The sequence below is a fragment of the Lissotriton helveticus genome, chromosome 11, assembly GCF_964261635.1.
Source record: "Lissotriton helveticus chromosome 11, aLisHel1.1, whole genome shotgun sequence".
NCBI lineage: Eukaryota > Metazoa > Chordata > Amphibia > Caudata > Salamandridae > Lissotriton > Lissotriton helveticus.
Window position 1 is genome coordinate 154,154,416 of NC_136072.1, and position 26,971 is coordinate 154,181,386.

Below are 26,971 nucleotides of genomic sequence, written 5' to 3' on the forward strand. Positions count from 1 at the left end.
TATACAAACACACATATATATTTATTTTATCTAAAGACAGTTAAAGTGAAGAATGGTTCCTGCTATCACACAACTAACTCATCAAAATGAAACAATTTCAGATCCTTTCAAGAGTACACATCTGATGGACAAATGGCAATACGACTTAATTTCTTGACACAAATCTTTGACAAATGATCCTACGCTTCAGTGAAAGAAAACATAAGGGCTACAGGTTCCTGGTCCTTGTGAGCAATACTGTACATCCCTGCTTTTGAAAAGAGATATTTAAGAAATGAAATGTTATTGTGGGAAGATACTAAAATGCTGTTTATAGAAAGAAAACAAACTGTTCTTACCTCCCTCTTGGATAACTGGTTCTTCGTCCCCTTGTACTATATCATGGTCCATGTGTTCATAGTGTGCTTGCTGTCTGAAATGCGGAATTTAAAATATATCTATTGGTTCGTCATTTTTTAAAAGTTTCAAATGCCTGAAAATGGTTATTCATTATATTTAAAAACATATGTTTTGAAACTTTACAGACAATTTTGGATATTTCAATTATTTTTCAAACAAACTGTTTGGCATGAAAATAAATAGTTATTTTTTCGTAACTACACTTCTTCCTATATTTCTTTTTGATGAGTGAACCATTAATAACCTCTTTATGTTACCCACTCTGTTAAACAAACTAGGGCAGCGCATCACACACCTTTCTGTCGTATTAGTTGCAACAGCTATTAGATATTTGGAATGTTGAGAGGTCCACTGAAGACATTAAACTGCATTTCAGGTACAAAACTTCTACTCAAACATTCCAATGCATATTTTTCAGTTTCTCCCTTTTAATTTACAACAGTCTATTTAAGAGCTTAGAATGTCCTAATAGTATTTTCGATCTTCTGACTCCAGGTATAACAGTTGTTATATGAGCAGTTCTGCACTGGTGTGTAAACCTCTGGTTCAGAACATTTAACAGTTGTTACAGCCCAAAGAAACAGGAAATAATGCGAGGACTCCCAATCCAGTGAACAAGTATGAAGTTGAAGGAGCATGCCCATGCCAGTCCTCATGCTTAAGGTCAAAGAGCAATTTATGAGTCCATGTCCAATTTGTAAAAGAACCTAGACATCACGACAAAGCTGAGAGACCACCTAGGAAAGGACCCTGTCATGCAACAAATATGCCTGAGGATTAAATGTATGTACCGCAATGAGAATTACATTTGAAAGAACTTGCAAAATAAATTATTTTAGATGAGAACACACTGAAATTAGGACGAGGTTTATAAAATAGTACTGCATATAAGGCTAAGATTGAGGATCATGAAAAACACCAAAGGTGATGGGAAGAATGATTGCACTTTGTCTAACCACTGGCGATCGCTCAGGGTAGCATCTTAGCCCATTATTCTTCGGCTCACCATGCCACCTCGGTTTGGACCCAGCCATATGCAAATCAGTCTTCACCCTGGCTCCTCATGGGAACAGCCCAGTCTGAAATGCCAAGCCAGGTCCTCCCTGAAACGGAACACAAGCATTCTGGTGTCTGTTTCGTGGAATCATCCCTCATCAGCAAGGCTAGCTTGATTCCAGTGACACAGTGAGCATAGGATCCACATCTGGACATACCCATGCCACTCAGGGTGGTACATGAAAAACACAAAAAGGTTCCCATGGGGAGCAGAGTCAAGACTGATTTGCATATGGCTGGTTCCAAACTGGGGTGGCGTAGTGGGCAAAAGAGCGATGGATATAACCCAGATCTATGACTAGGGTTGACTTATTGCCAATGTTCAGCATTCCATCACTTCATCATTTGTGTCGAGACAGAGGTCCAGCAGAAGTAACAGATGATGCATATTGAGCCAATGATTTTGTAGAAGATAAAATAAAGACAAATCATACTGAGATGCAGTAAAGAAGATAACCAACACCTTATGAACCTATATGTATTCTCGGTCTCTTTTTTTGTTGCTTTGACGTGGTTAGGCAGCCATCTCTAGTCAATCCTACAAATGCATTGGAGGCAGGCTAGACAAGACAGTCCCATATCAACTAGAGTTCAATGCCATTGCCCTAAAGGAAGCCCCCAATAGCTAGTAGTTGAAATAGGGGTAGAACTGGACACTGTGGTGAAGCGACAAGCCCGCATCCCTGTCTGAGGCAGTGATCACTCCAATGCATCCGTCGAGTGAGCACCCCATCCCCAGATCAGTACCTCCCCTTTTCTGCAAACATCAGTGACTGGAGATGCAGCAAGATCCAGAGGGCTTACTATTGGCGGCTATGGGGGTCCTTGCTGAATTGACACTTGCACCAGCCTACCAGGAACACTACTGAGCACAGTTGGGCCTGTGTAATGCCTGCTCACAAGAGGAAGCACAACTTGCTAGAACGGCTTGCTGGTGAATGGTGCTAACTTTCCTTTATGCTAATTTTACTAGGACCCATGTGGACTGTTCGTTATGACAGAAAGGCACCACTGCCCAGTTTGCAAAACAATCTGCTGCTGCACTAATGAGAGCTGTCCACCCTGGATTACAATTTGTACGCTCCACAATGGGTGTCAAAATACCAGACACTGCCTGTGATCCCTCATAACTGTCTCATTAGAGTCAAATAATTACATAGCCAGATCTGATCTGATGCCCATATCCCATATATGCCCAAGGGACGAGATTGGAGGACCGTGCAGTCATAGCTTGATAGCTCAGTGGAACGTGCCTCCTTTCAGTTTTGAGCAGGCAGGATATATTGGCCCTCTGTCCTTTTATGGTGGCTTCTAGCACATAACCTCATTGAAAAAGGACTTTTTGAATTATGACTGGATGTGATTTTTGTATTTCTAATTGTATGTACTTTTATGATCCGAATCAAGAAAGATCGAATAAAGTTGGGTGTGGTGTGCAATACCCAGAGGACACCTTAAGAAGCTCTTTATAAAGATCTTTTTGATGGTCAAGCAACCCCAAAAAATGTGGTTCCCCGAAATCTTGGTGTGTTTTTTAGACCGGACGATTTTGGTAGATAATAACATTACTTGTGGTCAGACATTAAATAGAAAATGTAATCTTTCATTTTGTTCCATCTCCACAGTAAGATTACATAATATACCAGAGATAGCAAGAAACAATCAACAAATAAATTACAAAATTGATCGTCGTTGATATGTTTCTTGCCCTTGCTCCCACTATGGCATTCCTCAGGACCTATATCTTATACCCTAACCTAAGCTTCAGTCCTCACAATTAATCAGCATATAGACAGTAGGGCCACAGTCATACTTGTAGTTTCAAATCCACACATTTAAGGAAGGATAAAATGAAACCGCTTTGTACTACAGGTAGTTTCTTTGGACCCGAACCAAAAAAATGTCAGGGCGCTATGGACAGTAAGGACATGGTTTCCATCTGATCACACGTTCATCTTGGGGGGTGCACCAGCCGTGCACCCAGGTACTCTAGTGCTTTAGAGCATAAATTGGAGTATTGTTTCATGCCATAGTGTCCTTTGATAACATTTTGTAAGGTAAATAAGAGATAGCTGCACTAGCCTGTGATTTATAGGAAATTGGAATAGAATTATGTGCCACAAATTGAATGAAAAAGGCTCTTCCTACATTCGATAAATTGTTCCTACTAGCAAGCCATGAATGTGGCAAAGGATTTGTGACTGAAAATGCTTGGAAACCAAATGGAGCTCAGTAAATTCATCTCACTTTAACCTCACTCTCTCCCACAACAATCTTACAGTTGCATGTGGTACCCACAAATCACTTGAGGAACAGAAGACACAATACACAATTTTTCAAACACAGAAGCCCGTAAGAGTGCATTTTAACTCGGATTTTTAAAAAATTGAATATAACCTTAGACGTTGTTTGTGAAACTGCTCTTGAAATTCGTTATGCCTCTGCAGAACACGTTCTCTTTCTTGAATTTGCTGCTGCCTTAATATCTGTTCTTGTAGACGCTGCTTATGTAAAGATTCCTGATGATCCTTTAATAGTTGGGATTCTGCAGCTCTCTGAGCAGCCAATCTTTGCTGCTCCAATTGTTCCTCATAGGGAGATCTATACTTTACATGCGGCTTTGTCAAATGATCTCCCTGTCCGAAAAGAGAACAATGATGAAATATAAAGGTAAAGCATAGGTGCTTTACACCACTGGATAAAAAAATTCTGCAACATCAACATTTAAATTGGATATTTCATTCGACGTTGGAAAGTATGTTACAAATTATGAACAAGAAACTGATGTTACAGAAAATTAGAAACCCCTAAATTTAGTTACAAGCAATCCTCATTATATTGACATTTATTTTGCAATTCAACAAAGCTTTTTCATCATAGAACAAATATATCTGAATGTAAATGCGAAAAATTTCAACAATTACATAGGTTGCAGAATCAAAGATCAAGACATTTAAACATCCCCCTCTACTCAAGTTTGATCTTGGAAGTGGTGAATGGACACACATTGAAGATGTTCGCCCTAAGTCTAGGAACACGACAAGGTTGTCCACTGTCACCAATAATATTTGCATTGACCCTTGAACCTTTGGCGATCTGTGTACGAGGAGATCCACTGATCAGAGGGCTACACTGGAGAGACGGCTGGGAAGATAAAATCTCCTTGTATGCAGACGATGTGCTACTATATGGAGCGTCGCCGCGGTCCTCCACTAACTGGGTGCTCCAGATCTGTACTAATTTCAGAAAATACTCCGGATATACCATTAACTAGTCTAAATCTATAATCTATCTCCTGCATAGCCCAGTCCTACCAGCCAACTGTGAAGCTACAATAGTGACGGAGGGATTCAGCTACCTAGGGATATCAGTTGCTGCTAGCCCGGAAGTATTCAATGAACATAATCTCCTAGGCCCAATGACTCGTCTACAAGGGGATGTGCGTCACTCGAGATCATTGCCGCTGTATCTACTGGGACGTGCAGCCTTATTCAAAATGATGGCACTGCCACGTTTCCTATATGCCTTGCAAAACACTGTACAAGGTCCCCGAAGCGTACTTCAAAACAATAGAGGGCGAAGTCAGGACCCTTCTCTGGGACTGTAGGCCACCTCGCATTGCAGCTCTAACCTGTCAGGGGATAGTGTGACGAAGGGATCGCTCTACCTATGATCCAGGCATATTACTGGGCGGCACAGTTATCGGTCATTAATAAATGGATGCATCACACACAGGATGAGCTGTCCTGTTGAATGGACAGATGGCTGATGGGCACGGGGGATATAGAGAAGCCCTATACACAAACCCGAAGAGACAGCAGCTTACTGGACCGACAGCCCAAACAGTTGCCCTATGACACAGAGTTACAAAGAAACTGGGTTGGAACAATAAAGTGACACTAACTACGCTCCTTTGGGAAGCAGAAAAAGTGGGGGGGATTGGGCAGATGCCAGGGCTTTGATAAATGGGACATTATTGGCAAATCAAAAGTAAGCGATCTGTGGGTAAGGGGGAATATAATCACCTTCTACAACCTACAGAAAGAATATTAACTGTCTGATAATGAAACATTCAGATATTTACTAATAAGACATGCATTAGGGGAAGCTGTTTAAGCGGAGGGTGACATACCGGAGGCCTCGCCACTAGAGAATAGACTCCTGACGGAATATATGGACCGCAAAGCCATCTCCCCGACGTATCAAAAAATAATAAATAATCTACCTGACCCATTTCATCGTCTTCTCGAATGCTGGCAGGCAGATGTAGGATACCTGGAGGAAGACGACTGGTGTGATGCGCTCTCCTCCCCACGTGAAGAAGCTACCTCGTCGCAGCTGAGATTGATCCAATTAAAAATACTTCATTGAACATACTTCTCCTGTGCTACACTGGTCAAAATGGGAAGGCGAGAAGAGGCAGGGTGTAGAAGGTTACGTGGGTGGGATGGTACATTTTACCATATACTGTGGAACTGCCCGGCTGTCAAGATATGCTGGGATGCAGTGGTAGCATGTATACAAGAATGTCAGTGGTGGAGACCTCCAGCCATCCCCTAAACTATGTATACTTAATATATGGGAAGCGACTGATATGACCAGTATGGAGCTACTTTATGCCACTATGGGACGGATAATCGACAAACGAAATATAGCTTGAGGAATGGGAACGGGATATGGATTGGTGCATGATAGTCGAAAGAGAAGTTCACAAAAGCAGAGGGTGCCCCAAGAAATGGGACCGGATATGGGGTAAATGGAACACACAAAGGGGCAACATTTGTATTTCCCCCTCCGTCCGAGGGAACAGACCCGGTGAAGAAGGGAATAGTGAGAATGTAGGTGACAAAAAAATGTGAAAGGTCATCGATGTTTGGGAGTACTTGAAAACTGTTTATCTGTCCAAAAATGTGCTGATTGAGGAACTACCAAAATTCATTAAAAATAAGATTGATCTTGGAAGATTTTGTACAGAATGGTTAGATCGAATTTAGGGTATGCACTTTTGAGGAAATAAGAGGAAGTGAATAAATACTTCAGGGTCCAAAAGTTGTGCATCTCATTAAAAAAATCAAAAGAGATGTTTAGCAAGCAGCACCAAAAAGACTGTTGGATGCATTAAATTTGAGTTGAAAAGGGACTTGGACTTATGGGGTGTCCTTTTCTTGCATTCCAATAAAACCATATAGCATTATTTAATAATAAAAAAAAAAGTATTTGCAAAGACAATAGACCTGGTATATAAACTAAGCAGCCTCTTCGGTCATTGATTGGTTTAGGCAGTCAATAAGTAATGACACTTTATCTCGCATTCTTTCACTCATGCATCCATTCATCCACTCACTGACTCCTTGCATTAATTTACCTGCACAGCCATAATAAAGCACTTAAACCCAAAATATGCATGACACATTAAAAATAGAAGAAGAAAAAACAAGACCACCGGTGTTCATCTCGTCGTTGTATTACTTTTAAGTTTGAGAATGGATACCAAATTTAGAATCAAAGTGCTGGCCATCTTGAAATGATAAGGCAATGATAAACTATGTACAATATCACTCCATTATGATTATATTATATATATATACATACATACATACATACATACAAATACCTTCTTTGTTACCAGCAAAGAAGCACGCCGTACACCTAGATCTTCAGAACAACTGATTCTTTATTGATAAAACAGCATTTTTGCAGTGAGCTTCTTCATTATGGCTTTCAGCTCCTTCAAGTCTTGATCACAGGTGGGCAGGGTTTAAGCAGTGCTGTCACATAACTTTATGCAACCTATACACCAACCGTATTTTCCGGCGTATAAGACAACTTTTTAACCCTTTAAAATGTTCTCGAAAGTCGGGGATCGTCTTATATGCCGGGTGCCAAATTTTACGGTATTTATTCATGCGTTTTTATATAGCGCAGACTTTACCCGAAGGTGTCAGACCGCTTCACAATAGGAAATGGTGCATTACAGGAGGAAAAAGTGACATGTGTGCAGGTTACAAAAGCGTACAAAGTACGGTATAAATAGGCATGACACTGTTAGCATTGTAAAAGAAAGGCGCTGTGCTCGGGCTGGTAATTTCAAATCCAGGCCATGTGTGCCTTTGATTTACTGATGTTCCCCACTTTGGATCCCAGGCCTACATCTCCGAGGTTACCCTGTCTAATTGGTCCTGACTGGGTTGTATTCTAAGTCACCCTTCATGGTCACCATCACATCTGAATCATTAAGTAGTGAATGCTACCCTGAGGAAGAAAACTGATTGCACGTATGGCCATCACATGGCCAAAGGGCAACCATCCGTGAGAGAGTCCTGGTGGTACTCTAAGACGACCAGCCGAGGTGCCAATTGATGATGCCCTTTGAACCTCAACTACAGACTGTCACTGCAGTGGTCATGCCATATAGTCCTTCAACCGGCAGAAAGCTTCACATGGTAAAGAGATCTATACCACCAGGTGCTAGTACTACGGGGATTCCGGACATGACAGACAGGACCTTACTGACTCAGTTAGCGAAGGTGAATAGAGGTAAAATACTGCAATAAATAGAGGTAAAATACATGGAGGACACTCAAACAAGAACAAATGGCGCCTGTGAAACGTTGGAAGAGGGGGTAGTCTTATAAGGCGAGTATAGCACAAAACCTACATTTTATCAAGAAAAGTAGGGGGTCGTTTTATACGCCCAATCGTCTTATACGCCGGAAAATACAGTACTCAGTTTTCCTGTAGTTTTCTCAATACTGCCAAGCCCATAATGCACTTCTTTAGCACGGTGCAATAATAATCTAACCATAAAGGCTATTGCATTTAACGTATACATTTCATAAACAAAACAAACACAAAAATAGACCTACTGCCTTTCTCGTAAATGTTTATAGTTAACAGATCTTGAAATAACTTTTTTCAATGAACCAACCAGACCTCCAGTCTTTGGCTTGTACCATAAGCAACTCAGACCTACTCTATGGAGCTCAAGATTTCCTACAGGGCAACCTTAAGTAATCCATAATACAATTACAAATATGTACACATTTACAGTTTTCAAAATAATATAAAACCCCTCTTAAGAAAGCCTAACCAGGAATATAAGCATAAATATTCTATCTCCATGGTTAGCTCGAGTGCCCCCCCCCAACACCAAAACCATTACCTGCTATAATGAGATTCCCTTGTGTAAAAAAAAAAAAAAACTAAAGTATACAGCATAGAACACATCCTTTTCACAATAAGTAGGTGATATTCACTAGCTATGCCATAACTTTTCATAATAAGCAGATCAAACCTATTGAATCTGACAAGGTTTCCCAAGAACCAATAAGGCCTATAATAACCTTTGCCAGTGACATGACAAGTACTGCACAGGCCTAATGAAATCTGCGTGAGCTGGCAACAATTATAAAATTGCAAGAAGTACAAAATTACTGTTGGTAAAACAATATACAACACCTATAAAAAGGGCCCAACAAGAATGATCACAGTGAAAACCTACTATCACTGCGGCTTGTCTATAGGGGTGACAAACACCCAAACCATTGCCTACTGAGGTAATCTGTGAGAGCTTGTAAATCAGTGTGAAAATAATTCACCAGTAAAGGCCTAGCCAGGGCTATTGCCTCTGCCACAACTTTTCATAATTTTTCAAATCGAACAGATTAGACTTATTGCATTGGATAGATCTTTCCCACTAAACAATTTAGGCCGTTATCTTCTATCACCGACTTGTCACCATAAACAACTCAGGCCTATTGTACAATGTGCAAGCTTACTCGCATGTCAACAATCGGGCATCAATGTTACAAATGGATACTTATTGGTCCACCGACCATTATAAAAACTATACATTGGTTTTGAATGACAGCATTTTTCATCCATACACTAGTTCTCTCTCGATGGGGTGCATTTGACCTCCCCACGAATGACGCCTTAAATGTATTTGCGGCATTGAAACCGCAGATCAAATTTACCATTTGATGTCCTCAAAACAGTTTCCAGAGTAAAACTGTTCGGATCGGATTTAAATTTTCATACTGATACGCCTATTGACCTATTTTTCAGTTTTGATATATAAACATTTCCGTTCTTAGAGGTCACAAAATGAAATGTGATCAACGGGAAGGGAGATTTCTGAATTGCTACTGGGAGAGGGCCTTAGGCGTCTCCAACACGTTGGTTTCATTGAGTACATCAGTTGTTTGAGCATAGGTTGCATATTTCCACTGATAAACAGTGCTTCAATTGCACTTTTTTCATTACTGGAAAACTTCAGTACAATACAGACGGACTGAGTTGGTTATAGTGGTGAGCCATTGATCAAGACTGTAGAACGTTGTTTGTTATCCAAACTGATGATTAAGCCCTTGCCTGCGCTGAACGTTCCGCGCTGGTGCGGTACGTTCTATTGCGCGGGCAGGGCCGCGACATTCAACGAACGTGCGCAGCACTACCGAGGTAGTGCACGCGACGTCCGTTGAAAGTTGGCAGCACTCAAGGGGTTAAGGCAGTAGAGCTCGCATATTTATTGTGAAAAGTGTATGCTAGTCAATAGACATTTAAGAGTGGATTGTTCTTAGTCTGCTTTAAAGATTTCTGAGCTGTATTTTGCAGCAAGGGATCTCACAGGTTACTGTACTAGGTAAGGTTTTAGTACGAGCTAAACCCTCTGACAAACTGTGCAAATAGAAGATTTACACTTGGTTTATCCTTGTTAGACCCTCATAGGAGAGATAATGTTTTGCTCTGCCAACTGTAATTTTTTATACATCTCCAAGGGCAACCTTAAAACACTTCCAGAGTAATATGGCTCTCAAAGAAGTTACAGATACAGTGGTCATAAGAACTTTATGCTATGAGAATGAGAAACAGCACATAACTGAAGAAATACCATGATCGTGCAGACCGTAAAGGGCATGAAACATATCGATCCACATCCTTACCCATCCCCTGCCAGAGTGGACCATTACATCCACCTCTCACCTAAACTTATGTTTTTAACCGTAACATAGGAACCCAATGATTAGATTGGTTCTATTGGGCTCCTATCGCTATTTTTGATAGTACACGTCTTCCACTCTACTCTCATTACACACCATGCTCAGCATCAGCAAAGAACTACAGCAAAGAGCCCCCTTCGGGGCCCGTTGGCCATTGCAGCGACACTCCAACGTGGAGCTGCACAATGATGAAGCATGACATCCCTTGGGGTGTGTGAGGGTCCTTGCTCCAAAATGTAGAACTTCCCCCACGTATTTCTCTCTTTTTTTTTTTTATTGACAAAAGGTCTTTATTAAAGCTGTATTATTAAATACAGCAGGATTTCATTTTTAGATAAACAGGCAACCTATAAGCAGCATATGACAAGAATCTTGTATCGTAAACAGTTATAATCACTACATGAGATACATAGGTTGGAAGAGATCTCTAGGGGTCAAAGTAAAGGGAATAGTTTGGCACTTTTTTGTGGTAGATCCTCCACCTCGTATTTCTCTTGATAAAACCTGTACCTTCTTATAAGAACTGCATACTTTCTTTTGACTAAGTAAACGGTAATAATGCCACACTAGTACAACTAACAATCATCTACTTGGCCACTTCTTGCAAAACATCTAATAAGACTCCAAAGGCCCAAATCATTACAGGGCAGCTGATATTTGGACTAAAGTTCTGTATTGAGTAGACTTCAAAGCCTTTGGTGTGAACTACTAGACTGTCAATGGGCTCGCAGTAGACACTCACTCCAATCAATGAATGCCTTAATAGTCAATAAGATGCCAAATCCCCCCTCCTTGACCCGCTTTCCCTTTGTAAAATAAAGTACAAGCCGTTCAGGAGAAGTTTCCCTCTATACCCAAATCACTACTCTATGAAACATTTCCACTTCTTCTTTCGCCAGAATTGGATTACATGAAGTTCACAAAATGGACATATTCTACCCAGCATAGGTGCTTCCATGAAAAACCATGTTAATCGTGTTCTGGGAAACTGTTATGGTATCTTGCGAGAGCTACTTTAAATTAAGACCTCTTTTCCAAATTGCAAATCTTGCCGAATACTGCGGCCAAATCTACCTCCAAGGTCCCCCTCCGTCCCCAGTCTAAGGTTCCTATACTGGCTTTCAGTCAGGAAAAGAGGTCATTTTAAAATCCTGTGCCTAACACATAGAAGTATCTAAGGCACTGGTCCTGGCTACTTAGCGAAAAAACTCAAAAGAGATCAGCCTGTAAGAACATTAAGGTCCAGTTCAAAGTTTCTTCTTATCCCACAACGAGTCCGCACCATACGAAACGGGGGTCGATCTTTTTCTTTTCTTGCCGCTCATCTATGGAACGAGCTGCCGTTTCATCTGTTGTCTATTACAGCTAGCCACGTTTTCAATTCCTTGCGGAAACGCAGGTTGCTTTAGACCAAGAAATAACTCAACCAAATATGACAGTCTCTGGAATCTCCACAAGCGCCATGAGACCTACCGGTGTACGCTATATAAGATTCTCTGACTTGACTTGATTTCAGACAGGTACCCACTAGACACACAGACAAACTTGCTGACCACAGATCCCTTCCTCCTTCCTTCCTTTTACTCTCTGAACTAGCCCAACAGTACTTTCTGGTGCTTCTAAAGTGTTTATAAAAAAAACCAATAAAAAGAATATATAGGACCCACCAATATGAAGATTGTAAAGTAGTGTCTATAAATAATCTTTAAAAACCAAATGCATATTTCTGGAAGACATGCTTGCCTAGCTTCAGAGCCTAGCTTGCCTTCACATTACTGCAGCATCTCTCTGGCCCTCGCACACCACATTCAGTCCATCCAACGTATGGAAGCCTTTTCCCAAGCACTTCTGCACCCACAAATCCTACTTGCAAACACCCACTAACCAGGTAAATATATGGCAATACCACATTAATGCCAATTGCTTTTACATTAATATCAAATAACAGTGCACATACCTGAATATCAAAATGACCTGCCCTCATATTGGTCTCTTCCTCTCTCTCATCGCCTTTTTCTGGTTCTTCAACATGATGATTCTCTTCTTGATGGTTGTTCTGCTCCTGTTCTTTCCAATGGCTCTCTTCCTGATCATCTTCTAATCGTTCAGCCTTCCCAACTTGCTCCATTTCCTCCTCTTCTAATTCCTTTTTATGTTCATCCTCCATTTGATGTGTTGGGGGTTCTGCAGTTTCTGGTTGTGGACTGTTCTGCTCATTTGAACGGTGAATATCAGTCTCTTGTTTGTCCTCAGGGAAAGTCTCCACTTCATCCGCTCTTTGTACATTTGCCTCCTCAATCTCTGGTTCTTCTTTCAAAGGAGTAACATTCTGTGGAATATTTAAATATCAGTGCAAATGCAATGCATCAAGTGTCTGTTTCACTGCTGGTCGCATTGTATTTTTAAAAAGTGAACAAACATGGATTTACTAATATAGCCTTATAGCCCGCTGTAGCGGGCTATACCGGCTATTAAAGGCCCGCTACAGCGTTAAAGGCCCGAGCCGAAGGCGAGGGACTTTAACAAGGCAGCGGGACTTTAATAGCAAGTATAGCCCTGCTACGAAGGGCTATAAGGCTATTAGAACATTCTGCTACTAGAGGGCAGAATGTTCAAACAAATGTTGTGGAGCTCCGGGCTTATACCAGCCGTTTAAAGCCCGGAGCACTCCATTGTTTTCAAAGGAGCTACCAACATTCCAATGTTCTAATCTTAATTAAAGAACTGCTTCTCAATCTTCATTAGCTCTCTCCCACTATCATTGGTTGCAGGAAAATGTAAATGAAAGACTGGAAAGTGCTTGTAGAGCAATATAATCATTGGTTTGTTCAGCTTTCACTTCACAAACACACATACTTTGCATACAATGACACACCACCTTTGATCTGTGGTGCACACATATCAAATCACGTTGGAAGTGGTTCAATACCAGGGCAAAACACTTCCTATGATGCTATGGCTTACATGAAAGCTGTAATGATGAGCATTACTGCGACACAAGAAGAGAAATTATAGAATGTTACAAGCAGAAAGTAATAAAATACAAAAACACAGCAGCACACCTGTCTAAATATCTGTACTTAATGCGGAAGTCATAGTTTTCCTGAACATTTTCTTGTACATTTAAGTTTTGTATGTTCCTTCGCACTGATGAAGCGCATTCTAGGCTAGAGAACCCCTCCAAGTGAGAAAATGAGAAGGACATCAAGCGTCAGCTACTCCGACTCCTCCTGTCACCGGGTGTATGTGCATGTAGATTTTTGTGTGAGGGTCGATCTAAACCTATCTGTAGAGGAGCACCAATGGCATGTAACAGGCATGTGGGTCCAGCGAGAGGTTTGACGTTTTTCAGAAATTGGTGGCGCTCAACAGTTTACGATATTGTGGGGTACCAAAGTGTATTGGTTAGAGATTCTTAGTTTTGGTGCATTTTGGTCAAAGGAAAACCACAACCTTTGAAAAGGAAAGGGAGGTAGAGACCCCCTCTTCCGAATTGATCAAGCCAGGTCCAGAGCACACAAAAGGAGTGTAAATTGTTGTGAAATGTATCACATATTCCAGCAAAAAAGGGATGAGATCGTCACCAGAAAGTATTGTCACAAAGAGTTTTATTCCTTTTCACAGCTGGTGCTCCTGTCAAAAGGAGATCAACCAGGAACATTTTTTCCTGGTTGATCTCCTTTTGACAGGAGCACCAGCTGTTTTACACTCCTTTTGTGTGCTCTGGACCTGGCTTGATGTAACAGGCATGGTGGAGTCCATGCAAGGCATGGCCACTGTCAGCATATTGGCTGCCCGATCAAAAAGTGAATATCATTGGCAAAGTATTGCACTCTGCCATGTCGGTGGCCTTACAATTTTGCAGACATCACTGGCATAGTGCAATTTTATGGCAGCAACACCTGGCATAACAATAGTCCTTAGCATTATGGTGAAGACCCATGGCATATAATGCACTTACTTATGGCGACTGGACATAGCACTATGACAGTGAGGCCGGAAGAATGATGATTATCCCTTTGGATGAGTGTAGATGTCCCTAGCATAGCTGTGGCTCTGGTATAGTGTTATCTCCCCAAGCATAAATGTGGGTGATGTGCATAAACACTACAGTTATCTCTCAAAAACCAGTGGCCGAGATATACTGTGGGCATCCTCGTCATATCTATAGTTGTTCTCAGCATAATGGTGGCTTTCCCATGTAAATAAAGACTTCATTTTTTGGCATAATGATTGTTCCGCATGCCTCACCTGGCACAACGCTTCTAATGGACATGCCTGGATTAAGTTGGACATCTTTGACGTATGGTGGCCTCCTATGCCTGCCTTTGAGTGGGTATTTCCACTCTGTCATGGTGCTAAACTGGTATGACAGAAGGAAGCAAAATAGGGCTACAGCATTGCTTAGATCCCCTTTAAATTGAAGATTTACGGTGTGAGATAATCACCAGCAAATTAAGGATGTAAGCCAGGACTGATTCATAGCAGTATGTTACAGACGGCGTACTGTAAAGGAAAGAAACCCTTAGCAAGACCAATGTTTACCTGGGTTGGCTCGTTGAGTACTTCGGTCTCCTGCACTGGCAAAATCTTATGTACAGAAGGTGTAGCTTGAATAATGATGTGCTGTTCAACCGCGGGCCGGCCGGGATGTCGGAGGCTAGGCATTTTATTCAGGGTTTCTTTCAACTGCTTAAATTCTTCTAGTTGGTTCTATAATATAAACAACTATTACAGCAGCTAGGAAACATCAGGCATTGCTGTGAAGAGAACATCTGCATGGTGTCACTGTCATTTAGAGCAGGTTGTGTAAAACACACCATGAAGCAATCATGAGAAACAGAGATCATACACAGAATGTATTAGCATGCATCATATACTAGTGGTGCTGAACCACAATCAAAGCACATAGTTTAGAAAAGTAGGAACGAAGCAATAAATACATGAAAAAGCGACAACTGTCAAAGGGAGCAAGGTACATCGGTATGTGGTTTTCTATTACAGTGTGTGTGAATGGATCACAACTTACGTGAGGAAGTAGGAGCGGAAGATTTCCTAAAATCATTTTTAGGTACTGAACAACAGATCACTTTAGCGGTCTCACCAGACCTCCCCACCAAAAATTCACAAGTTATAGTTTACTGAGCTAACTAGAACTTATGCCTCCACCATGCTCAGTGTTGTCATCAATGGTGTTATTGAATATGTCATGAGTGATGCACTTTATAAGGACATAAGCAGAGTAATTGGCGGGAGGCTGTGCACTGTGTGGGATCCGCCCCTGTAGGGGCCCAACCCCCTGTTGTGTACACTACTGTGTAATTCTAATTCACAAACCTTTCCAGAAAGAAAAAAAAAAAGTTCATCCATCTCAGTTCCTTTCTGGAAAGTTTTGGGTTTATCAGCCAAGAGGGGGCTGAGAAAATGTAATTTCACCACGCAATTTCTGGGGGAATGTTTAGAAGCGCTACAGTCAAAATGGCTGACCGGATTTACTCCAAATTTGGCAGAAAGCTAGATCTTTACCAAGAAAGTTTGCTACTTGTGGTGTGAGTTTGTTCAGTAGTTTTAGGGAAATTAATGTTCAAAATGTATAGATATATTGACAAATGAGATAAAATTTGACAATTCAAGTCGTCTTATGGTCTGAGGGGGCATTATGGATCGAGCGCTCCGATTGGCTGGCATCTGTCACATTGCACTGATACAACCAAAAGACGATGCACAGCACTGTATAATCTTTTAAATCAATTAAATCTTTTGTTTATAAAAAAACAATGAGTTTAAACTCAGGTCAACCTCCATAATAGCACTGACTGAAACTCTGTACTACTGAAATTATTTAATTACCCCAAAAACTAGAACTACATAGATCATTAAACATATAATGTAATGCAGACTCAAAGTGTGTTGCTTAATATCAATCGTGTTAATGTTATTTAGTTTTAGGAAGGCTTGGATGAAAAATACGAGGACCGATCGAAAACTTCACGGAGAGAACAAAAATAAAAAGGAGGTTGTTTGCTAATATGGTTTTTGGGGCACATCAAAAAGGAGCACTGTGCATTTAGCAACCAGCTGCCTTTTGACAATTGTAACTCACAGCATGATAGGGTAAAATCATGATAGACCACATGCTTGAGAGAAGAACCAGAAGAAAGAATATTTTCGTAATGACCAAGAACTGAAAGAAACTTTGGAGGAGAATGAGAACATTAGCAGCACTAAATCTCGTACAGGGCGAGACATTTCCCATCAGTTAGCACATGCATTCAGCCTCACTCAAAATGGAACTGTCAAAAGAAAACACATTGAAAGAAGTTAACTTTGCACAAGCGTTGGTGTATTAGAAGCAACACATTTCCATTGCAATGTTTAATTATTTACTAAGATAGCAACAGCAAGAAAGAATTTGCAGAGCAGGGTAAAAGACAAGCTAGCAAGTGCTGTATTTTCATGCAAACCTCTGCATGCATTCGATTTTATTTTCAACCGACTGAAATTAGAAATTTTAGGCTCAGTGTTTAGAAAAAACACAAGATGGCGGAGAGCTGCTTATGTCTGACCTGTGCAACAGCTAGCGCGCTCTTGTGGTCTTCCAGAGACATTATGGCTTGCTCATGTTGGGACTGTAAACTCTTATGCTGTTGCTATATCAAAAGAAAAATTGTGCATGTTGCTGTTTATATTCGATTAAAAAAAACAATGAAACGCCAAACTGTAACTGCGACCTCGGAGGCTTTTTTAAAGAATTTTTTTTTGTGTGTTTTTGGGTTGTAAACAATATTATTGCACATTTTACAATTACAAAGAGGAATGCATTTTTCAGCGTCTAATAAAACACCGCAATTTTATCCTGCATACCTGATACATGAAATGCATATCAGGAGATTTCCAGTATCACTGATAACAAAAATGCAGTTATCTGAACTGTATCTGTCATAAGACTGTAGGAGGCCTGATGCAACATTGAATAGTGCAAACCACACTGTGAAACGTTTAAAGGGGCGTATACTGAGCTGGTAGAACCACAAATTAAAGGAATATTCAGCTGGCAAAACAATAAAGAGCATGTCAGACGATTTCCAGGATAACTGAGCAAACATTTGACTGAGGGAACAAGAAAATCAGTAAACTGAGTAAACTTAGCATCTACTGTAATACATTGTGGGAGGACTTATGCAGATTGTAAGAGCGCAAACAAACACCTTGGCACTTCGGATATGCCTGGAGACTACTGTTCACAAGTGAAGATACATAAAGTTTAAGACCGCTGAAAGACTATGGGTCGTGGGATTACTTTTTTCATAAAACACGGTGTTCCCCACATTAACTTCTACTGCGAATGGCACAGATCCAACAATAACTACACGCAATGTGAATTTCCAGATGACAGCAGACAGCCCCTCCTGAATGTTCCTATTTGTGGCAACCTGATTCTGGTTACACTCCTATGATTCAGCATTTATCAAACCCCTTTGGCCACGATTCGCTGGAGTTACTCAATACAGCTCTATATTCTACTTTGGAAAATGTATTGGCCCAGATATCCAACTTAAGTTGAGTCGCTTGTATAAGAAAATATGGGTGAAGAATAAAACAAGCATTTGCAATGCAATCAGTCTCACCTTTGAAGACTTATATGCATTTTAACTATGCAGCACTTCAGCCTGGGTGCTGAAACATCTACTCTTCTTTAAGATGGTGGAAAGTAAGCACCAAACTGCGTGACACGCCAGGTATGGGAACACATGAGAGAAATATTGCCTTTCAGTAGGAAATGGTATAGTCCAAAGCTCTGTTTTTAATATGAAATCAGGGTCTTCGGTAGTCATATCAGTGAAAATACAAGATTTTAAAACAATATTATTGTCTAGGGGTGCTCGTGGAGGACAATTTCTATGGACTGGAATCTAGAGTATGCTAAAGTGATTCTGGTATTTTACTGACCTCTACAGGTCCTTTTTTGTTAGGACAGTTAAATAGAGACAGTTGAACAGAAAAAAAGCCCCTAAGCGGAAACAGACAAGTCCTAGGGCTGATCTCCAGAGCCCACAAAGTACATACACATGTAAGTATATACTAATTTATAAGGATATACTAAAGTGCATACAAGAGGCCTCAAATGCGCAACCTAAAAAAGAGCAACCAGTACTGGCATAAACAGTTGGTTGCCACAAGTAGAAAAACCCCATGTGAGTTTTGGAGGCTTGTGAACATCGCTGTATGAATAGGACCACCAGTAGCCTAAACTAATATTGCCAAAGGAGTTTGGGTAGCCCATCTGAAAGAAATGTTTGAGGGTGCAAACATGCCGCCAGCAAAGTAAGACAAAGGATACGACAACAATCCTCACGCCCCACAGTCCACAATCCCCGTTGACTGGAAAAAAATAGTCTTTGGAAGATGTCACAAAAGTAACTGGCAGGACACAAAGATGTGGCACATGGCCCGAAGGGCTCACCATAGGCCATTTATAAAAAAAATGTGCAGCATTGGGAAAAGCAACTTTGCCTGCTATTTAACCATGTTCTTCTTCAATAGGAGATTCCCTGACAGCTCGCATGGCTCGATAATTACTTCAATCTACAAGGCTGGAAACAAACCTTTACCATCAATCTATAGGCGGATTGCCTTGATGGGTGCTGAGGCAAAATATTCTGCAGCAATGTTACTATCAGAACCTGCCTGTATTGATGCCACAAAATCAAACTGGCTTCATTGGTGACTTGGGAACAGTAACCAATCAGCTATCTAAGCAAAATGGTCTAATCTCTTTCAAGATGCTCCTGTTCCTTTTAAGACAGTGCACAGAGAATATTCAGTTTGGACCAAATGGGACTGTGACAGATTGAGAAAGATGGAGTAAGGGGCTGGCTAGGACAGTGTGGGCACATTACTTTCAGAAATGGTCAGTCTGTAAGAAAAATGAGCATTAATTTCACAGTACTCAAGGGACTATTTTTCAAGAAACATATATAGTGTATTTATTTGCATTAGGATTTTTCATACGATATATTATAATCATATCATACTTCATTTGCATAAATATAAATCATATGTCAATTCATGTATGGCAACCTGAATAAATACTACTACTCCGTTTTTTTTTACATGTGCTGTACACTGACACTTTTGTACTCAATATATGGACATATATAGAAATCTTCCACATATACAAAATTCAGCATTACTACATACAATTCAAAATACAGTAATCGATGATATTATTTACAAAAAAGTGTCACATCGTCGACGTTTCGGTCTCACATATTACGATTCATCGAGACCATCATCAGGACAAGCGTTGCACCATGAACAACAACTAATAAGTCCACTTGTCTAATCCTTCTGCCTCTTATTATAGAAAACATATTTTGACGTAAATCGGACGCGTATAAATTCGCCCACAAATATTTTGGTCAGAGACGAGTCAATCGTCCTCAAACTTCACTCGTCGAAACAATCGAGCTGACCCCTATGCAAATGGTACACAAATATATTTATTGTATGTACAAGTATCTCATATCTGTATCTTAAATATAAAGCATTGCTCCAGCCCACAAGGTCACCCCTGAGACAAATCATTATCTGGTCTTGAGCGGTATAGGGACTGAACTGACACAAAGAACTGTAGCAAATGCTCTGTCAATTGGAAGACTTAGTTGAACTTCAGTTCTGCAAACCAAACAAACAAATAACAAAAAAGCAGAGCTTAGGTGAAGTTGAAAAATATAGATTTTTAGGTAATGTGGCAAACCAAAGGAGCCTATCAGTGAGTGTTGCTCTTAATTTATTACAAATAAAATTATGTATACCCATTCTGTCTAGGTAGGACAGGCATATCTTTGAAACCATTATAAAGGCAACCGTCCACCTCAAAGATGGTATTAAGCAGCACCAGCAGAATCAAATATACTACAGTAATTTGAAAAGGATATTTACCTTGACATCCTGGAGCTGAGTATGGACGTCTTGATGTGCTCTTCTTAACTGCCTATTTTCTTCTTGTAAATGATAGACACTTTCTATGGAAATAAAGCAGGACTAATGACAGTCACTTTTCCATTGTATAATATTGTATTCTTTATTCCACAGCTTTATTACAATTGCATACAATCAATAGCATTTCTTCATTAAACATTACTTTAATATAGGCTATCATAATTTTATTTAATTAAGATATTTCTAACAGAGTTAACTGCAAAGAATGAAATAATGACTTTAACCAGAAATAAATTACTAGAATGCATCAGATTATTAAACCTGAAAGCAATCATGCTTTGTGTGATGTTGTGCTGCACACTTCATTTTGATTCTTTTAATTGGAATGTGTGTTCAAAGACGAACAGTTTGTCCATAGTTCAATGTTCCACACATTATGCATACATTTTACTATAAAATGTAGACTGCATCCGTTTGGGGGGTCAATACTTTGAAATTCAATTCATAAAGTGAACTCATGTCCCATTCTATACTTTCAAATATTTTCTGACAGACAAAAATGAGTTACTTCGTGTCCTTACTAGCAAAAAATATATAAAAAAATACCTTCACAAAAGGGAATATAAAAAAATATAACACGAAAAACAACTCTAGAACAGGTGACACCAACAAAATCAGAAACACAAGTGTTGACTAGCCAATTGAAAGCAGGGGTGAAAACAGCAGCAACAGGGGACTTCAAGCCCCAGGGCTCATTGGGACCAGGCAGAGAAAGCTCATGCAACACCCCAGCTGTGCACCATTAGCGCTATTAAAAGCCTCTAACAGTCCTGGAGCGTGGGACGTGCATTGGTGAAGCCTAGGCCAAGGGCAGACCCACTGTGCACTGATCAGCACCAGGAAAGAGCGGTCTACCTTGGCTCCACCGCTGGAAATCTTTTGCTGTCTGGGGTAACAGCCTGTGCTATATATGGTTTTACATCTACCCTTGTAATGATCCCTCCTCTAATAATTAGCTCACTGGGATAGCCACTCTTGTGCTGATTTAAGTGGTGGTCAGTTAAGGATGACTGAGCCCAGAAGAAATTGGCTACACCTCTAGGCTCTGAGGCCCCAAAGCCACAAGGCTTAATCGCTTATCTTTAGGTTATGTTTGTTTTCTGCCCAACCTCAGTGGATACAGTCAGTGTTATTGACTGATTTCTGACTAAAAGCCTATTTGTCGGTTATTTGAAACTTCTTGAAGGCCCCAAGGTATCTGAATCGAGTTTGGAGGTATAGTGAAGCGCACATTAGATTCTAGCACAGAGGTCTCCTCTGCAAAGAGCATAGTTGGTACACTGGATGTGGGCACCTTGAACAAAGAAATCCGTAATTTTGAAAGAAGGCTATCTCTTGACTGAAGTGATGGTAGCACCATGCCCGATTTATGCTGGGCCACCATAAGGTAGGTGTTGTAGGAAGCCAACATGGACGAAGACACCCAGGATATTTTGACTATGCGTCTGGATGGTCTGAGTGGCCTTTGCCCATTCAAATTGTTACCTCCTCTAATGTGGCTCCCATTAAACTTGCTAATTCTGCTGGTACTAAGCCAAAACAAAACTAGGCCATAATCAGAAAAAAAAATGCTATTTTAAATCAGCCAAGCCCTGCAAGGAGCGAACCCACACCATCTGTGGTCTCTCATTGACTGTCTTAAGGCCAAGCTGAGCCAGCTGGGTAAGGTGATCGAGGCATTTTTGGATGCCAAGCTGCAAGAACTATACTGCTGACTGGAGTCTATTGAGGCCAAACTACCTATATTAACTCGTGGGCTGAACAGGACTGTCAACTCGACTGTCACTAACACCACTACTAGTCTGATGCGGGATCCCAACTCTGTGGCAGATGGGAGGAGGTACCAGGTCAGTGGATTACTTTAAGGTGTTAGTGACACTAACCCAGCTACAACTCATTTACTACCCACCAAGAAGAGCAAGGGGATGGTGCTGGGGCAATTACTATTTCAGGTAACCTGGATAGACCCAGTAGCCATTTGGCTTGGGAATCCAGCTCCCCCTCTAGGTATGATCTACCAGGCCCTTTAGTCATCATGTTAGTTGATGTGCCTAATTCACAAATCCATTCACTGGATTCATGAAAATGTGCAATACAAGCACTCATTTGATGAAGTTCTCATGGCAAAAAGGGTGGAATAGGAGGTGGAAGATGCAAAAGGAGTTTCTAGGGGATTCTATAATTCTCACCTTCACAAACCCAAGTATAGCAGGTAGCTTAATTGGGGCTTTCTCTCATGGGTATCATAGGTCGGACAACATCAAACTCTTGCTTCTTGTTTATTTTTATAGATACCCAACTAAGCAATCATTAATCAGAGGGGCTACACATGCTGTTAAATTTAGTGAGGCAGCAAGCGCTTAACATTCAGGTTCAGAGCCGCTTTGCATCCCTGGGAGATTTGGCGGATATGGTGTTGGACAGGCAATGAGTGAGTCCACCCTTCAGGAACCTAGCCAAGCCCAGGCCACCTAGTCCTTGGTCTTTGCTGTGGTGTGGACCCTGTACGTTCTATACCGCCCACCCTTCCCCTGTTGCAAATGAGGTTATAGATCTAGTTGAGGGAAACTCTGCCAGGATTCTTCTTCTACCCGCCAGGTGAAGCTACTAACCTGGAATATTGCTGGTTTAGCAAACACAGTTGAGAACAGAATTTGGGTCACCTTCACTCAAAATTATGACCTAATTTTTTTCAAGAGACTTGGGCTTTGGATGTTATAAGTTTGGATGGGTTTGTTACCCATATGTTTCCCGCAAACCCCTCCCCCTCTGGTAGGGCAAGTGGTGGCCTGTTGGCATATTTCCGTATTACCCTGGAAAGTACAATTAGTGTGATATGCATGGACGGCTCTTCAGCGCGAGCTTTCTTATCTACTTGGCCAAATGAGACAAGCATTGTTTTTATTAATTTCTATAATGGATGTTGTGGTTCTGATACCAGCCCCAATATTAATAGGTAACTAGATTTTATTTTATATAAAATTGGAATATATGCAGCACGATTATGCCTTAACTATTTTTGATTGGGTTAGCCCATGTGGTGCAATAAAACGTGTGGATCAGAGCCAAACAGTTATCAAGTTTTGTGAATAGCCTTGATATTATCAATGTTTGTGAAGCACCTGATCCCTCGGATTCCGCCAAGGCTACCTTTTTAAAGGGGGGGATTATGGCTCAATTATTTACTATATCTTTGTAGTCAATAATTGTAGTAAAACAAGTAGATCTTTGTATAGAGTACCACAAAAGCAAGTAAAACTTTGTGGGAAGAGAGTTTGGGAAAGTTTATTGATGGAATCAAGAGCCAAAGATAACAAGCGCTTTTGGCAGCTGGTTTCCCAGAACGGGCAAACCGATATGCCGAGGCCATACTGTAATATCCCTCCAGAGGAATGGGTCTTACACTTTGGGGCACTTTACCAAACACTACAATAGTTGGAAGGGAAGTCGACTCACCAATGCCTCTTGTAGATTGTGGGGCAAAGACCACAAGGAATTTACTCCTAAAGAAACCACCTTAGCCATATTATCGCAGAAGCCAGGGAAAGCCCCAGGCTTAGATAAAATCCCGGTCGACCGCTATAGCAGTGAATAAGAGATTTGGGCCCCACACAAAAATTCTGTGTCTAACACCCTGATGGCAGGAGGCCAGGATCCGGATACTTGGAAAGGTGCTATAATAGTACGGATGCACAAGAAGGGAGATTGAGCTGCCCCGAGCAATTACAGACCCAGAAGATTAAATATCCAGAAAGTTTTTTAGCTCTCAGATATTCTGACTATGGGACTGGATAGCCCAATATAAGGCGTTATCCCACTTACAAGCAAGAATTAGGCAAACACTTAGCAAAGTGGACCAAATCATATGCTTCGATCCGTATTTGACCATGTTCCAAGGCTAAATTACAGGAGACTTTGTGCAGGATAGGGGTCCCAAGAGGCCTACTGACCTTATTCCAAGCTCTTTACAGAGATAATGATGCCAGGGTTAGGTGGGGACTCACTGGAGAATTGACCAATGGAATATCAATTTCAAGAGGATTGCATCACAGGTGTGTACTGGCCCCCATGCGTTTCCTCTTGTATATCAATGAGTGCTTACAGTATCTCTTCAATTGTGAAAACTATTCCCCAAGTTTAAAGATATGAAGACACTGTGCCTATTATTTCCTGAGACACCTGCTACTGTCCAACAGTACCTCAGGCTTATTCATACTGCTTGAGAAGTTCTACCTATACAGTAGAGATTGTTTTGTTGTTATTAATTCCTAACCTGCAAAGTATATGGTGTTCGGAAACCGCAAGAGTAAAATAAGAAGAACCATAATATTAGATGGGGAGGCACGTGAGAGGGTCTCTTGAGTTTGAGAACTTGGGTGTTCGTCTAGAAGACACACAGGAGGGCAGCACAGGAAGAGCACTTTGTCCTTAAAACAATGAGCTTGATCCATCACAAGGTTTGCGCATAGGGCACCCTCTTTCCCCATCTCTCCCCCTTTGGAAATCAACAGAAGTAAAGCATGTGGGGCGGCCCTCTATGGAGCTGATATTTGGGGACACTGCAATCTGGAGATACTGGAGTGTGCGGAGAATATTTTTCTCAAATCACTATTAAAAATTCCCCTGAGCACCCCTCCACTTTCCTTCCGTATGGACATAAGCTAATGAACCATCTCCTATATTGCATCCTTGAGACTGATCCAATAGTGGCTAAGAGTGTGGGTCATAGAAGAGCTAGAGCCCTAGAGGGAATGGTTTTGAGGCTTACTGTGGAGTTTGTGTGTTTACAGGATCCCTTGGTGTTCCTATATAAAGACGTGGTTACACAAGCAAGGCTTAGGGGACTTCTAGTCAAATCCCCTGGATCTACCACGCAATGCTACTGAAAAGCTCAAATTGGCCTATTGGCATTTTGTTCTGGGAAAGAAAATTTCTAAGTCAACTTCGGGTAGCTTGACTGATGTTTTTCTTACATTCAACTGTGACTTTGCGTCTCACATGCATTTAGACATGGTTACCAAACCTTTCGCAAGGGCACGCTTTGTTAGGCTTAGACTGCATACAATACTGATAGATACTTTTACTTGCCTGTGGAAGAAAGTCAATCAAGCATGTTCTATTGTTCTGTACAGCCTATACAAAGCAACGGCCCGTTGGATCAAACCACTGTGTGAATTAGTGAGTTTTAGGGACCGCATCACAGCACTTGAATATGTAGTACAAATACCAGTGGCCCCAATGTTTTTGTGTTTTTATTTTTTTAATAGGCAAATTTGAAACAGCAATTTAGCATGTGAGGTCTAAGAAAGTTCATGCCCAAGAAAGGATCTCAGGTTTTCTTTTTTAAATAGTCATTGCTGAGATGGTTGTAATTTGCTTCTATTACCTTATCCTCATTTTTTATTGTTTGTATATGTACATACATGTAACTGATTGTATACATTTTACTTGTGCACGATTGTATATTATTGCCTTTTATGCTTGTTTTATGAATCAAAATAAAGGAATGAATGACAATCACTATATCTTTATCTCCAGAGCCATTGTGGGATGGCTGGCAAGGTGTGGAATGGAGAAAACTTAATTTAGAGATCACAACCCCGTGGTTGGGCTTGAGCATCTCTAAGGGGGAATATAATCCTAAAGGCGCATCTTCCCTAGTAGTCAAATCTTAAGGGCTGAAATCGGAACACAGGCTTGACTAGGTGCCTCCAGGTTGACATTCCTCCACACTGATCATTTGGAAATGCTGAATGACTGTTTATCATCACTAGGCGACCAGCAGGCTGTGACGAACCAATTGTCCAATTGGGGCTTACACTTAATAAGATGGGCATATAGCTCATTAGGTTGGGTAGCCGGTAAGTAGAATAATTTGACACATCCTGTAGAATGGCTTCAAGAGAGCTTCATAAAGCTTTGAAAAAAAGACCAAGGAATGGTTATAAGGTAACACTGTGTAGAGCAGAGTATAAAATGGCCCTGCGCCTTAGACGCAAGGAGATCCAAATGGACTTCTGGGGTAGGCTGGTTTTGGCTTGTAGACAAAAAGATTCCAGGGCATTTTGGAAGGAGGTCAACGTTGTTGGCCCATCGGCGTCAACAATAATTCTGTTAGGACCATAATCTGTCCAGAAGCAGGAGTTAACCACTTTAGTACCACATATAGTTCTGGTAGGTCCTCAGGGAGTAACGAAATAGATGTGGCTTTTCCTCTTTCCATGGAATTTACAACAGAAGAGATGCGGGAGGCAATTGTAAAGTATCCAGCCAACAAAGCCCCAGGCCCTGATGGGGTTCCCATGGATCTGCATAAACATCTACCCAATTTCTGGGCTCCACTATAATGTAATAGTTTTAATTCCCTCAGTAAAATTGGGCAACCAGGCTCCTGGCATTTGGCAATCATCATTCCTATTTTTTATAAATGGGGTACCCAGTCGCCTAGCTGCTATCGGCTAATATCTTTGCCGGATTCTGCGGTCAAGATTGCAGGGAAGAGTTGTGAT

At 41.0% G+C, this 26,971-nt stretch overlaps 1 protein-coding gene across 2 annotated transcripts in view; it reads right to left on the reverse strand.

Annotated features, from left to right (window-relative positions):
• Nucleotides 1-26,971, reverse strand: part of GOLIM4 (golgi integral membrane protein 4) — a 327,568-nt gene that overhangs the window by 108,057 nt on the left and 192,540 nt on the right. The window contains exons 6-11 of one of the 2 annotated variants that reach the window (XM_078665887.1): nucleotides 20,403-20,485; nucleotides 17,024-17,107; nucleotides 15,003-15,170; nucleotides 12,415-12,786; nucleotides 3,853-4,091; nucleotides 339-412 (exon numbers count right to left, since the gene is read on the reverse strand). In XM_078665887.1, coding sequence (XP_078522013.1) covers nucleotides 339-412; nucleotides 3,853-4,091; nucleotides 12,415-12,786; nucleotides 15,003-15,170; nucleotides 17,024-17,107; nucleotides 20,403-20,485 — 1,020 coding nt within the window. The remainder of the gene's footprint in view (nucleotides 1-338; nucleotides 413-3,852; nucleotides 4,092-12,414; nucleotides 12,787-15,002; nucleotides 15,171-17,023; nucleotides 17,108-20,402; nucleotides 20,486-26,971) is intronic. The other variant, XM_078665888.1, reaches the window with a different exon arrangement.